This window comes from Myxine glutinosa, chromosome 4 (genome assembly GCF_964187855.1).
Source record: "Myxine glutinosa chromosome 4, kmMyxGlut1.1, whole genome shotgun sequence".
Lineage (NCBI taxonomy): Eukaryota > Metazoa > Chordata > Myxini > Myxiniformes > Myxinidae > Myxine > Myxine glutinosa.
The window spans coordinates 115,682,740-115,699,655 of NC_136264.1; the positions used below are offsets into that span (position 1 = coordinate 115,682,740).

The 16,916-nt window shown below is 42.1% G+C and overlaps 1 protein-coding gene across 1 annotated transcript in view; it reads right to left on the minus strand.

The window, feature by feature from the left end:
- Nucleotides 1–11,660, minus strand: part of LOC137425761 (PDZ domain-containing RING finger protein 4-like) — a 116,402-nt gene extending 104,742 nt beyond the window's left edge. Inside the window, exon 1 of the mRNA XM_078775298.1 lies at nucleotides 11,575–11,660. Coding sequence (XP_078631424.1) covers nucleotides 11,575–11,643 — 69 coding nt within the window. The 5' untranslated portion in view covers nucleotides 11,644–11,660. The remainder of the gene's footprint in view (nucleotides 1–11,574) is intronic.
- Between the last annotated feature and the right edge of the window lie 5,256 nt (nucleotides 11,661–16,916).

Sequence of the window (16,916 nt, forward strand, 5' to 3'; positions counted from 1 at the left end):
GGGACTAACTATTTAAAAGGATATATGGTGTCCTGTGTGTAGGTTTATGGAATTAACTAAGAGGACGAGCTTCGACCTTTCTTAACATTACGGAGGGTGACAGTTACACACAACAAAACCATACCTCTCACATTCGTTACACTTTCTCAAATTCGTTACACTATATATATATATATATATATATATATTTCTACCCCCGGTAATTCACCCAGAGTCCTTGCAGTGTTCATATGTTTTAATCCTCTCCCACCTCCCCCCAAGTCCTCCCGATGTCCCTGCTCTCAAATGTTGTGTTTGTGTCCTTCCCCCTCTTCCCCCTCTCTTTTGTGTCCTTCCCCCTCTCTCCCCATCTTGTCTGCCGCTCCCCTTGTTTTTGTGTTTTGTGTGTCGGTTTGTCTTTTTGTGTGATTAATGTTAGCTCTTTCACGAGCCTCGATCCTGTATACAAAAAAAAAAAAAAAAAAAAAAAAAAGTATATATATACATACATACATACATACATATATATATATATATACAGTATATCTATATATATATTTGTGCAGGCTAACCCCGCTCCCGTATATCTATAAAGACGCTATATCGCTCCCGCTCCCGTATATCGTCTATATATATAGACGTATATCTATCTATATAGGCTAACCCCCGCTCTAGCAGGGAAAATGGCCTTTTAAAATGCATGTTGTCGTTGTTGTTGTATATATACACAAAGAATTAAGTTAAGCACCCCTACACAACGAATTAAGGTAAGCACCCCCCTAATATATATTCTTTGTGTATATGTATACATTGGCATATATTCTAAGGTATGTGAGATCAAATAATGATTGGTATGACATTAGCAATTATCCATTGATGAAATGCAGATACACAGGGTCTATGAGACGTAGGGTTGAGTCAGTGATCCGATCACGTGGGTCCTACACACGTTATTGACGCAAAGATCGCTAGAGGTCTTCTCAGAACAATGACTGTACGTTAGAAAACATAAACGTCATCCACACTGTCCGTGATGGACTATAGCTCCATACTTAAATTGAGGTGCAAATATGCCTAAATTCCCAAAAAATTTCACCTTAAATTATTCAGAATAAAATATTGAAAACGGCATGATTGTTATGTTTTTATGTGACCATAATATCACTTCTCCAGAAAATATAGCAATATCATGGGTATATTACACTGTTTGACGACAACAAACTTGTAATGTGCGAGGTTGTAAAAAACGGGGGGGTGCTTAACTTAATTCTTTGTGTATATATATTTGTGCAGCATCTGTCCTGTCCTGTGTTGTCACTGAACTACTTTCTCAAACTTTTGTGAAATCGTACCAAACTTCTGGAATGCACATATCTCTCCCGTCAGTATGTCCTAAGGGTATTTTTTTGAAAAATGTTCCAATGGTTTTGTTTTTTTTTGGGAATTTTTTTGGGAATTTTTTTTTTTCAACTTCAAATAAGCCCGTTCTTCAGTATCGACACTTGGTGCCGAGCCAAGCTAATATATATACTGTATATATATATATACGTATATATATATATGTATATATATGTATATATATATATATATATATATGTATATATATATATATGTGTGTATATATATATATATATATATATATATATATATATATATATACTGTATATATATATATATACTATATATATATATATATATATATATATATATATATACATACACACACATATATATACATATATATACATATATATACATATATATATATATCAGTCACTTTGCGATTTCATACCATCAGTGGTGAACCATTACTTGCGCTCATTGAAAGCTGGAGAACTGCACATATATTTGGATATATATATATATATATATATATATACAGACTTGGCATTTAATATGGAATATTTTTTTTTTTCTTGACGGGTTTACTTTCTTAACTCAGTATATCAATCTGGTGAGTTTATTTTACACTTCGGTGATTTATTTGTTAAAAGAACCATGTCACTGATTGTCTGTAGCAGCAAGAAGTCAACAACAGGATTATATCACAGGTGGCGTGGCAAAATGTACGGACAGGTGCATTTGATGATTGGCTTCACAGTCGGGTATACAAGGGTTGTTGCGTTCTGTATTAGTGGAAAACAACTGCTGCACGTCTCCAAAAGTTATTGCCGCTTCCTCTGGAGATGGTCCGTCAACTCGACAATGCTGTTTGTCATGGAGTGGTGGCTTTACGAAATTACGGCATGAAACAGCGTGCTATTGCTCGGCAGTATGGCATCACTCAAGGTCAGGTGTCAAAGATCCTGAAACGAAATGCTCAGAGGGGTGTCCCAACTCCAATACCGAGGCCAGGACGTCCCCGCAGAACCACAAGGAGGGATGATTGCCAGCTGCACCGGTTAGTCCGCAATGGCCGTACCAAGTCAGCGAATCAGCTTAGGGCTGAGTGGCAGCAACTGACACATGTGCCTGTATCCAGAAGGCTAGTCAACCAACGACTGGTTCAAGCAGGCTATCGTGCCAGGCATCCCCTGAGAAAGCCACGCCTGACCAGACAACACCACCAGCGCCGATTGCAGTGGGCCAGAGAGCACCGTCAATGGCAGCCAGGACACTGGAATCACGTCATCTTCAGTGACGAGTCTAGATTTCTGGTCTATCTTCAAGATGGCCGCATCCGAGTGTGCAGACAAGTGCATGAAGCCTACAACAAAGATTGTATAGTGCGAAGAGTCCAAGCTGGAGGTGGTGGGGTGACAGTTTGGGCTGCTTTTCATGCAGGGGGCAAAACTGACCAGGTTGTTCTGAATGGAAACCTGAACCAGTTCAAGTACAGGGCCATTCTGGAAGAAACATTGCTTCCATTTGCTCGTGCAGCCTTTTGAGGAAACTTTGTCTTCCAAGATGACAATGCACGGCCTCATCGTGCTCACATGATCCAACACTTTCTTGCTGACCGTGGTGTGGAGCATATGGAGTGGCCTGCCATGTCCCCGGATATGAATCCGATAGAGAACTTGTGGGCAGAATTAACGCGTCAAATCGACCACTTGGACCAGCAGCCGACCTCTGTGTGTGAATTGCAGCAGGCTATTGTCACTGCATGGCAAGCGATTCCTGTCCAAACCTTGGCAAATCTCGTGAACAGCATGCCTCAACGTGTACGTGCTCTCCTGAATGCTCGTGGGGGTTACACGAAGTACTGAACTGTAATTTTACTGTCCGTAATCCCAGTTGTAATTTAACTAAAAAAATTTTTTGGCTAATCTGCAAAATAAAAAGATATATCTGGAAAACACACAGAAGTTTAACACAGTACTGTCCAGGAATTGAGTTCGATATCAGTTTACATCACTTTCAAGGATCAATTTATTTGTTTCGAAATGTCAAATGTGGTTTTTGTTTCTTTTAAAGGTCACATTAACAAAATCTAGAATAATTTCAACATAATTCCAATGAACTTTTGGTTCTAAGTCATCTTGAAAAGTAAGTTCACCCCCCAAAAAAAATATTCCATATTAAATGCCAAGTCTGTATATACATATATATATATACACATATATATACATATATATATACTCAGAGGCAAAAGTTATTGTGACATGGAATTTTTTCATTGGTAATCTTGTGAATGAATTTTTGGATTTGAACCAGAGAAAGAGTGTGTTAAAATGGTCGAAGAAACGCAACCAAGCAGTTGTTGTTCGAATTGCATGAAATTTGCAAGAAGCATGACATATTCGAGAAAAATGGCCAGCAATGTTCACTTTAAAAGGCCAGACAACCAGACGCTTATCATTTCCACTCAATGCAGTCTTAAGAAGTGCAGAAGTCAGAAAAACACCTCTATTCATCGTTTTGGAATAAGTTCGACATGCCACGCCTCGGGGAAAATGACAGATGGAGAGCTATAGGTATGCTTCAGTCTGGTACCTCGCAGCGTGATGTTGCTCGTCGATTCAACGTCCATAGAAACACCATTTGGCACAGCTTCACCGAGCTGACGGTAGGACACGTGTCTACAGGTGCACAGGTGAACGTTACATCAGGCCATGTGTTCTGGAAGGGGATCGTTTTGGAGGTGGGGGCGTTATGATCTGGGGTGGGATAACAGCTGCAGCAAGAACGCCAATGATTCTGATTGAGGGGAACTTGAATGCTGTGAGGTACCGAGACGAGATTTTGCAAATGGCCGCTTTACCGTTTTTGCAACAGAACGGCCCTAGAGTGACGTTTCAACACGATAATGCCAGACCACACGTTGCTCGAGTTGTACAGCAGTATCTTAATCAGAACAATGTTAATGTGTTACCCTGGCCTGCAAGATCCCCTGATTTGTCACCCATTGAACACGTCTGGGATGAAATGGAGCGACGTTTATGACGTCATCCGAATCCTCCAAAAACGCTGCAGGAACTCCATCAAATCCTTCCTCGGATATGGAATGATCTTCCCAAGGACTTTTATCGACGTTTAGTGGCCTCAATGAGGCGAAGGTGCCAGGCCTGCATCAATGCACAAGGTGGACACACTCGCTACTGACTGTGTGAACTTGCTTGTGAACCCCCTCTTGTGTTGTGGCCCATTTGCATATGCCAGGTGCACTGTTCTTATGGACTGTTGATCGTTACCATACCTTGAAACATTTGTCTTTCCATGTAATAACATTTCATTCGCGGCAGTAAAAGTTTAACACTGATTCTGTTTGTTGTTTGTGTGTCACAATAACTTTTGCCTTTGAGTATACATATATATATATATACATATATATATATATATACATATATATATATATATATATACATACATACATATATATATATATATATATATATACTAGCTTGGCTCGCTGCGCTCGCCGCACCAAGTGTCGATACTGAGGAACGGGCTTATTTGAAGTTGAAAGAAAAAATTTCCCCAAAAAAAAAAAAAAACATTGGAAATTTTTTCACAAAAATACCCTTAGGACATACCGACGGGAGAGATATGTGCATTCCAGAAGTTTGGTACGATGTCACAAAAGTTTGAGAAAGTAGTTGTGACAACACAGGACAGGACAGACGCTGCACATATATATATATATATATATATATATATATATATATATATATATATATATATATATATATATATATATATATATATATATATATATATATATATCTATCTATATATATATGTCTATATATATATATATATATATATATATATATATATATATATATATATATATATATGTATATATATATATATGTATATGTATATATATATATATATATATATATATATATATATATACAGTGAAACCTTGACTTACGAGTGCACCAACTTACGAGTTTTCCGAGATACGAGCCATCGCTCGGGCGGTTTTTTGCTTTGAGATGCGAGCCGAGATCTGAGTTACGAGCTTACACCACCCGCCACTCGGTGGCCCAACGAGCGTTCCGGTCACGTGGTTTTCTTGCCGTGCAAGCATCTCTGCCGTATATCGCTGCTGCTTTGTTTTCGCATGTTGGTTATTTTGGAAAATTTCTTAGTTTTAACCATGGGTCCTAAGAAATTGAGTGCCAAGGGCAGTACTGAGAAGAAGAAGAGGATGATGTGCTTGGATATAAAACACGCAATCGTCGAAAAACATGAGCGAGGTGTGCGTGTTGTCGACTTGGCGAGGCAGTACGATCGTAGCAGTACGATCGAAACATTTTGAAAGGGAGGAAGAAACAAACCTCGTTGGACAGGTTTTTATTGAAACGCCCTGCAAGTGAAAGCGAGGAAAGTGTGGCGAAAAAGGCAAAAGTCATCTCCTCCACCTCCGCCAGCATCTTCGTCTGATCTTCAAGGTAAATACACTTAATAAAACCAGTTTATTTCTTTACATTGTGGCGGACACGGAAGCTCACTGGCGTGGTGACATCATTCCGCGCACCGAGTGGGCGGGGGCCACGCCGAGGGGTAGGCGTGGCCTCAGGATATACACCGGGCGCGCACACCGGAGCGCGCCAGTGTTACAGTGAGCTCTTGAATAAAGACTCTTACAAATTACTGCGTTGGCCGCTTCCTCCTTGTTTACAAGCAGCGCGCGTAACGCCGCTTATTATGTACAGTATATACGAGGTCGTGCTTGTTTATACATTATTTGTTATTTATAAAGTACATTTTTCTTATTTAAAAACACATAACAAAAAAAATTGGTGTGGTTTTTTGGGGGCTGGAACGGATTAATAGCATTTCAATGCATTTTAATGGGGAAATTTAATTTGAGAAACGAGCAAATTGAGTTACGAGCTCGGTCACAGAACGAATTAAACTCGTAAGTCAAGGTTTCACTGTATATATATATATATATATATATATATATATATATATATATATATATATATATATATATATATGAGTTACAAGAGTATATCTACGAGTATATTATAAAACAGGAGTGTCTGTCCGTCCATCCATCCTGAAACTATCGCCTCAATTTTGGGGTTAGCCCCGCCAAACCTTCTGTGGAACGTATTGTGGTCCCAGCAGATGTTGTAACGTAGGTAGAATGTTTCAGAAGTTCCTCAATAAAATTATGATTTTGAAATTGGCTCGATACGGACCTGCTCCCGGATCCAGAAGTGAACAGATGACAACAATGAACTTGTTTGATAATATCTCGATACAATCGTGATTTAACACAGTATTTTGTTATTGTATTAATGTATTATTAGAATGATGCTGTTTGGAATGAAAAAAGATATTGAGTTTAAATATGAATGAGGAAACGACGTGAGGGTTTCTACTTTGTAACCGCGACATTTGCGGATTCGCCATATGCAGATTCACCATTGAATGGGGATAGAACCATTCAGACTGGGTACGTTTTTTGTGCAAGTCCTTCACGAATAGGCTGTCCTTGTCTGACGTTCGACTGAAGGTGGCACAGGAATGTGGAATTAATTGGTTCATCGTTTCCCTTTCGCTGTTTTTTTTGCCCAGGTCATCCACAAACCGGCGGTCCTTCTCTGACGTTCGACTGAAGGTGGCACAGGAATGTGGAATTTATTGGTTCATCGTTTCCCTTTCGCTGTTTTTTTGCCCAGGTCATCCACAAACCGGCGGTCCTTCTCTGACGTTCGACTGAAGGTGGCACAGGAATGTGGAATTTATTGGTTCCATGGTTTAGCATTCACCGTTTCTGCATTGTTTGTCTGCTTTTGGCTTCCCACCCTTGCGTAGCACGGGTACCTCGCTAGTAGATTAATATAACGGTTATACATTTCCTTAGAGATTGCTACATATAACGGGGGTGTCAGAATGGCCTATAGGTGCACACACTCACCTCCAACCAGTCTAGTCTGGGCTTAAATCTCGGCCCAGGTATAAACGGTCATGCCGGTGTTTCACGGGCAGGGCGATTCATCAATGTGTGTGCTGTCCCTCGTGTGGACTGGACATTAAATGGGTGTCCTGTCTGCTGATGTATGTCTAAGATTCCACAGTGTCCTTCGCGAGTAGTAGGTGAGCTATTGCCAGCACTATGGCCAAATCCCAAATTTCTGCCCTAACCTTCATCGAACGTCAGGCAAGTCCAGTCAGTTCCTGAAAGACTTGGGCCAAGCTTCCTCTGGCCAATCCCACAATGATGTGGGAATAAGATTAATTGTGGCCGTTAAAGAAGAAGACTGCTGCTTACATAACAGTCTTTTAACAAATTGTCATTTCTCTTACTGCACAATTATTTACTAACCTCCTAGTGAAAGGAGAACTTTAGAATGAGGACAGAGCACCAACGCTATTTAAACTTTGGTAGGACAAAAATGAATCTTTAACATTCAGCAGTGATAGGTAAAGAAAACATTCTCCTGGAAGCAGCACCCTCAGATTTGTATTATCGAAAACATCACTGGATTAAAACTTTTATGCAACTTTTTCCTTAAAGATAGTTTCACATAAACCAACCTTATCTCTCCCTCACAAATGTTTCAATATATACATATATATATAATTCTCTTGCATGTGTTGGTCGTTGAAGTGGCAGTCACCTGACCATGTCCCTTATTGAAGTAATACAAAGCGAAATAAAACCAACAAAAGGCAACGAGATCTAAGCCTCCCTGGCAACGACATTTTTTTCTGCCAGTGAGAGCAGAGAGCCGGAACAGAAGCAGGTAATTTAAGGAGAGACAGCCAGAGCACCTGTGCAGGGAAACGGTAGCAAGCCTGAGAGAGCATTTGTGTTCTTTGTGAAAGAAAGGTTTGTGGATTGAACCGTGCACCAATGGATGGAAGAGGAAGTTCAGACTCACGTTCCCATATTGAAGTTGAATGTTTTTATGTTCATCCGGTATTGCTACAAGCTGGTACACTTCACATGTGAGCCGAGAACATTCGTGATTTACATTTCAAAAGGTACAAAGCAGAGTACCAAATGTAGCAGCGCTTCCCCCACCTTCCCTGCAATGCGATATGTTTCAAGAGAAATTTGTTATTATTGAAGACTATTGTCCTCGCCATTGTTCCACACTGGAACGAATGGCTTTGGAAGAACAAAAAAAAAAAAAAAGAACCAGACGGCATAGTGTGACACCTGATGCAACAACGCTCTACATAGGTCCTGGGACACCTTTAGACCAATATCGGCACCATCTACCATGCTCACGTGGTGCACAATGGCCTTTTCATAGCTGTTTGTCAGGTCAAGCTCAGGAGATAGATGTGGAAGTGAAAAAACAGAAGACAGAAGCCCCCTCCCTTCTTGTTTGACCAGCTCCAGCAATTCAAATACACACCCTTTGATGAAGCAGGCAAATTTACCAGATTGGTTCGGGACATATTTGTTGACAGACATTGGAGAAAGTTTCCCTCATTGTACCACTGTGTCAGATGAGAGTTAGCAAGCCTGTGAGAGAGTACCTGCAGCCTTTACAACATAGAAGTGTGCAGAGGTGTGTAATTGATACACCTCAGTGGAAGCAATGCAGCAATTAGCAATCGTTTGGCCAGTTCGGTTCAGGTGAGCTGCCAAAAAGGTCTTCATGGTAGATAGTTTTGGTTACTAGCCAAGTCAGGCCTGGATTGTGAGGCATATGATGTGGGAAGGGTATGAGTGAAGAGAGAATACAGCAGAGCTTATGGAAAGGAGCAGGGAGTGTAGCCTGACGATGAGAGTGAACGTGAGCAGAAAGGCGTGGAGACAGATGGTGCAGAGATCGTATGAGGGGGGAAACGGTGACGGCTAAACGTGGAAACATGCTTACCCTCTGTATGCTTTCCAAATCAAGGAAGGTGGGAGACATTTTCTAAGAGACGGCAGCTTGGTTTTTTCACCCCCTTTAGTTTTCGCTTTATTTTCTTCTGTCTGCCTTTACCAAAGCAAGTGTCATTTTTACGAATGGCTTGCACTCCGGATTCGCTTATGCCTCCCTACACGGCCTCCTCCCTTTACCCCCAGATTGCCTTTCTCCCTCTCTCTGTTTTTTGTCACGGTGAGCCAATTAGCTCTAACAAGCCTATTACCGCAGCAGGGTGCATGGCAGAATGAACGGTACTTCGCTCTAGCAATGTGTTGGATGCAATGGTCTTCGGTCACCCATTACGTATCGGTAATGGGCGACCAAATATGGCAGTGGTCTTCGATCACCCATTACGTATCAGTAATGGGCGACCAAAGATGGCAGTGGTCTATGGTCACCCATTACGTATCAGTAATGGGCGACCAAAGATGGCAGTGGTCTTCGGTCACCCATTACGTATCAGTAATGGGCGACCAAAGATGGCAGTGGTCTTCGATCACCCATTACGTATCGGTAATGGGCGACCAAAGATGGCAGTGGTCTATGGTCACCCATTACGTATCAGTAATGGGCGACCAAAGATGGCAGTGGTCTTCGATCACCCATTACGTATCGGTAATGGGCGACCAAAGATGGCAGTGGTCTTCGGTCACCCATTACGTATCAGTAATGGGCGACCAAAGATGGCAGTGGTCTTCGATCACCCATTACGTATCAGTAATGGGCGACCAAAGATGGCAGCGGTCTACGGTCACCCATTACGTATCAGTAATGGGCGACCAAAGATGGCAGTGGTCTTCGGTCACACATTACGTATCAGTAATGGGTGACCAAAAATGGCAGTGATCTACGGTCACCCATTACATATCAGTAATGGACACCCAAAGATGGCAGTGGTCTATGGTCACCCCTTACCGTACCAGTAATGGGAGACCAAAGATGGCAGTGGTCTATGGTCACCCATTACGTATCAGTAATGGGAGACCAAAGATGGCAGTGGTCTATGGTCACCCATTACATATCAGTAATGGACACCCAAAGCTGGCAGTGGTATACGGTCACCCATTACGTATCAGTAATGGACGGCCACAGGTGGCAGTGGTCTGCGGTTGCCAATTATCAATTGGTCATCAACAAATTCGTCGATGGATTCCATTTGATAATAACTCCATTTATCTTAGAACCACCCATGGCACGTGACCACGCGTTCACGAGCGCACCTTCATGAACTGTCACTGCCATCTGCCAAACAGATGCAAACATTGGCAGGGATTCATTTGCTACGTTTCACTCTCATTTCCTTTATGTATTGTGGTTAATCTGTGGTGCAATGTATAAAAACCTGAGGTGCATCCGATCCAGTGCATCGAACATGGTTCCACTCCAAGCAGAGCAAGGAATCGATGGTGAAGGAACGTCGTAACTCAATCGGACAGATGCTGCCCACATCGGAACAAGGTTTGTCCATTTTGTTACAAATGCGCAGTGCCTTCAGGATACGGGAAAACAAGTTGCTGTATAAAGGTGATGTTTACAAGTCAAGTTGCATTGGGGGTGAGTCAAGTACATCGTGCACAACAAGCTAAACCTTGCCTGCATCCATAGCAACTGGAAGAAGTCAAAAAATCTTCAAGTAAAACTGACTTTTTGGTCATGTGACTTTGCTGCTTTAGACTTAAAGACATGAGGCATTTTGATGGATGTTGTTGCCACCTCAGTAAGACCATTCTCCCTCTACATCACAGCTATATTCGTTACCCTCCGACCATTACACTGATAGAAGATATTATACTTACACTTGGAACGAAGACATTTTCCTGCTGACTATCCAATGATAAAGGTGTCTGCTAACTGATTTATGCAGCAGACCAAAATCTACGAGGATGGTTCATTTCAAGAATACATTCCAGATTAGCATTATCCTGGTGTTGGCTTAGCGGTCGGGGTGCCGGCTTGGGATGTTGGGATCCTGGGTTCGAATCCCGGTCGATCGCTGAATTAACGCCAGGGGGGTTGACTCAGCCTGTCATCCTTCCGAGGTCGGCAAATTGAGTACCAGTTCACTGGTAATTCCCTGTGTGTCGCAAGAGGCGACTAACAGGGTTGGCGGCAGGAAGGGCATCCGGCCATAAAACATTGCTTCAAAAAGGGGACCACGATGCCCGAAAAAGGCCAACCCCTGGTCTGCAGAGAAAAATGGCCTCGAAAGGTGGTCATTCCAGATTAGCATTGAGAAAGCAGCAAGGTGCGCAAGTAAATGAAGAATAAAAACTCACAACGTACGAGGTATTGGTTCATCAACGTGGTCCCTACGTACCTGGCACACTTCGTACAGCAGTCGGTACTGTTCTTCTTTCTTTCGGAAGGCACAGAGGCTGCAGCCCATGGCGATAGATTGGGTCAAGGGACGCGGGAGGGCCGTGAAGGCTTCCCCAAGGCAGAAGCCAGCGTCCGCGCATCAGGTGCGCCGTCTCTTGAAGCCCAAGAGCAGTGGAACGCTTTTCACTCTAGATGCTGCCAGCTTTCCACCAACGGCCAATGGGTGCACGCCGTCCTTGCATCTTCTCCCCAACCCCTCCCAGCAGCCCCACCAATGAATCCCTGCCGTTCGCGCGTGTACGACGGGACCACGAACGCGTGGCCGCGAAGGCGGGTGGTGAGGGCTGGAGGGGAGCGGGTGAAGAGCCTCCAAGATTAATTGCTGACGATGATGAATGAAAATTTCCTAATTAAGAAGATGGAGTAAATATCTCCCAGATCCTGCTAGTCACAAGAGAAATGTGCGTACACAAGCACAAATACATTTTTCTGTCACACGAGCTTCCAAAATATGACGAATACAGAATGAGACATCGTTATGCTTGTGAGTACCCTCACAAACAGTAGATGCTAACAACCATCGTTTGAATAATCTGAATCCCACAAGCTTGCATCGCCTGCACCGACATGGGCCCACGTTCCATATTCACACCTACAAACTGCTCACAATAAGAACATAGCCTGGATTCTACAAATAAAATAGCTTTTGTCCAGTTCAGGCAACATTAAGAAGAAGCAAATGAGATTTCAAAATGAGGAATATGCCAACGCAACAGCCTCAGTGTGTGAATGCAATTTCTTACACCAAGCTTCTTCAGATATTCATCACAAGTTAAAAGAACAAGTGGATTACAAAGCAGAGAGTCAGGAACACTGGACTCTGGACCTACGGCCGGCCAGCATTATAGGTGCTCCACGTGCTGAGCTGTTTCACGGTGGGCCGCCAGTGTGGCGAGATGCTTTTCATGGAAACACAATGGACGCTTTCCCCAAATCCCATTGTAAAAAGGGGCACCTCCTCTCAAAGCACTCTTTTAGATTACAGAAGAATAGCAGTTTCATTGTGAAATCCCATTGTAATAACAACACATTGTTAACATCATTTCCTCAAATTTCTGCACAGGACAATTTAACACCACAGGCCATTTTTGAAATGCTGCAATGCCTTGAATGTTGGCCATATGTGAAACAAAAGCGTCATGCTGAACATGTGGTCGGATTTCTGCGCTGAAACAACAGACCGAGCAGCTGAGACTGCGTGTTGTCAGATTATCAGGCGTTTTTGTTATTGCCTTTATGATGGTTTTTATAATGAAAATTATTTTCATATAAGAAGAAGAAGAGGAAGAAGAAGCATATATCTTGGGGGGAGGGGTGGAACAATGGCATCAGAGAGTGTAAAAGTTTCAAAGTAAGACAGGTTTAGGTGATATGGAATAGATAAGTGCAGTACTGTATTTTGCAAACTTGATAAACAAAAAAAGTCTATTTGTCCCATCATGCCTCACTCATTTACTTATGGGTAGTGCCGATTATTGGAAGGATGATATCAAAGGGAGACGCAAATCACCCCTCCCTTTATATAAGGGATCGTTTCTCTGCATGCAGCTTTAACATGGGGACTGAAAATGCGTATCTCGGCTTCTTCGAGTATATTACACTAGCTTGGCTCGGCTCGCTGCGCTCACCTCACCACGCGTCGTTACTGAGGAGCGGGCTTAATTTAGCTGAGGAGAATGACTGTACCTGAGTGCTCTGTTGTGCTGTACATCACCACCAAGTAATTAAAAACACCTCACCACCACAAAATTAAAAACACCTCACCACCACGAAATTAAAAACATCTCACCACCACGAAATTAAAAACACCTCACCACCACATAATTAAAAACACCTCAAAGCCACGAACTTAAAACACCTCACAGCCACGAAATTAAAAACACCTCACAGCCACGAAATTAAAAACACCTCACAGCCACGAAATTAAAAACACCTCACAGCCACGAAATTAAAAACACCTCACCACCACAAAATTAAAAACACCTCACCACCACGAAATTAAAAACACCTCACAGCCACGAAATTAAAAACACCTCACCACCACAAAATTAAAAACACCTCACCACCACATAATTAAAAACACCTCAAAGCCACGAACTTAAAAACACCTCACAGCCATGAAATTAAAAACACCTCACCACCACGAAATTAAAAAACACCTCACAGCCACGAAATTAAAAACACCTCACAGCCATGTAATTAAAAACACCTCACAGCCATGAAATTGAAAACACCTCACCACCACGGAATTGAAAACACCTCACAGCCACAAAATTAAAAACACCTCACAGCCACAAAATTTAAAACACCTCACAGCCACAAAATTAAAAACACCTCACAGCCAAAAAATTAAAAACACCTCACAGCCACAAAATTAAAAACACCTCACAGCCACGAAATGAAAAACACCTCACAGCCACGAAATAAAAAACACCTCACAGCCACGAAATTAAAAACAACTCACAGCCACGAAATTAAAAACACCTCACAACCACGAAATTAAAAACCCCTCACAGCCACGAAATTAAAAACACCTCACAGCCACGAAATTAAAAACAACTCACAGCCACGAAATTAAGAACACATCACAGCCACGAAACACGTAATTAAAAACACCTCACAGCCACAAAATTAAAAACACCTCACAGCCACGAAACACGAAATTAAAAACACCTCACAGCCAAGAAACACGAAATTAAAAACACCTCACAGCCACAAAACACGAAATTAAAAACACCTCACAGCCACGAAACACGAAATTAAAAACACCTCACAGCCACGAAATTAAAAACACCTCACAGCCACGAAATTAAAAACACCTCACAGCCATGAAATTAAAAACACCTCACAGCCACGAAATTAAAAACACCTCACAGCCACGAAATTAAAAACACCTCACAGCCACGAAATTAAAAACACCTCACAGCCATGAAATTAAAAAAACCTCACAGCCACGAAATTAAAAACAACTCACAGCCACGAAATGAAAAACAACTCACAGCCACGAAATGAAAAACAACTCACAGCCACGAAATTAAAAACAACTCACAGCCACGAAATTAAAAACAACTCACAGCCACGAAATTAAAAACACCTCACAGCCACGAAACACGAAATAAAAAACACCTCACAGCCACGAAATTAGAAAAACCTCACCACCACGTCATTTAAAAACACCTCACCACCATGTAATTCAAAACACCTCACCACCACATAATTCAAAACACCTCACCACCACATAATTCAAAACACCTCACCACCACATAATTCAAAACACCTCAACACCACGTAATTCAAAACACCTCACCAGCAAGTAATTCAAAACACCTCACCAGCAAGTAATTCAAAACACCTCACCACCAAGTAATTCAAAACACCTCACCACCAAGTAATTCAAAACACCTCATCACCAACTAATTAAAAACACCTCACCACTACATAATTAAAAACACCTCACCACCACGTAATTATAAATACCTCATCAGCACATCATTTAAAAACACCTCACCACCACGTCATTTAAAAACACCTCACCACCACATAATTCAAAATACCTCACCACCACGTGATTCAAAACCACCACCACGTTATTAAAAACACTTCACAACCACGGAAACAAAAGTTTGAGGGAGTCGTTAAGTGACAACACAGACACTGCCCAGATGTGTAGATATATAGATAAATGACTGTACCCGAGATGTTGTTTTGTTGTAATAGTTGCTGTAATATATGTGATATTACCTTTTATAAACAATTGAAGTTGAAAACTTAAGATGAAAATTTTTTTTATTTCCCCAAAAATATATATATTGGAAAATTTTTCAAAAAAAATACCCCTTCGGACATACTGGCCGGGAGAGATATGTGCATACCAGAAGTTTGCTACGGTTTCACAAAAGTTTGAGGGAGTAGTTCAGTGACAAGACAAGACAAGACAGACACCACAGATATATTTATATATCTTACTTTTCTTACTTTTCTTTAGTGAACTTAAGAAAGTTGAAGTTAAGGGTGAACTTACTTTTCAAGTTGACTTCGAACCAAAAGTTCATTGGAATTATGTTGAAATTATTCTAGATTTTGTTAATGTGACCTTTAAAAGAAACAAAAACCACATTTGACATTTCGAAGCAAATAAATTGATCCTTGAAAGTGATGTAAACTGATATTGAACTCAATTCATGGACAGTACTGTGTAAACTTCTGTACGTTATCCAGAAGTATCTCTTTATTTTGCACATTAGCCAATTTTTTTTTTAACAAAACAAAAGCTAAATTACAACTGGGATTACGGACAGTAAAATTACAGTTCAATACGTCGTGTAACCCACACGAGCATTCAGGAGAGCACGTAAACGTCGAGGCATGCTGTTCACGAGATTTGCCAAGTTTTGGACAGGAATCGCTTGCCATGCAGTGACAATAGCCTGCTGCAATTCACGCACAGAGGTCGGCTGCTGGACCAAGTTGTCGATTTGACGCGTTAATTCTGCCCACAAGTTCTCTATCGGATTCATATCCGGGGACATGGCAGGCCACTCCATATGCTCTACACCACGGTCAGCAAGAAAGTGTTGGATCATGCGAGCACGATGAGGCCGTGCATTGTCATCTTGGAAGACAAAGTTTCCTCGAAAGGCTGCACAAGCAAATGGAAGCAATGTTTCTTCCAGAATGACCCTGTACTTGAACTGGTTCAGGTTTCCATTCAGAACAACCAGGTCAGTTTTGCCCCCTGCATGAAAAGCAGCCCAAACGGTCACCCCACCACCTCCAGCTTGGACTCTTGGCACTATACAATCTTCGTTGTGGGCTTCATGCACTTGTATGCGCACTCGAACGCGGCCATCTTGACGATAGACCAGAAATCTAGACTCGTCACTGAATGCCACGTGATTCCAGTGTCCTGGCTGCCATTGACGGTGCTCTCTGGTCCATTGCAATCAGCGCTGGCTGTGTTGTCTGGTCAGGCGTGGCTTTCTCAGGGGATGCCTGGCACGATAGCCTGCTTGAACCAGTCATTGGTTGACTAGCCTTCTCGATACAGGCACATTTGTCAGTTGCTGCCACTCAGCCCTAAGCCGTTTAGCTGACTTGGTACGGCCATTGCAGACTAACCGGTGCAGCTGGCGATCATCTCTCCTTGTGGTTCTGAGTGGACGTCCTGGCCTCGGTATTGGAGGAGGGACACCGCTCTGAGCATTTCGTTTCAGGATCTTTGACACCTGACCTTGAGTGATGCCATACTGCCGAGCAATAGCACGCTGTTTCATGCCAGAA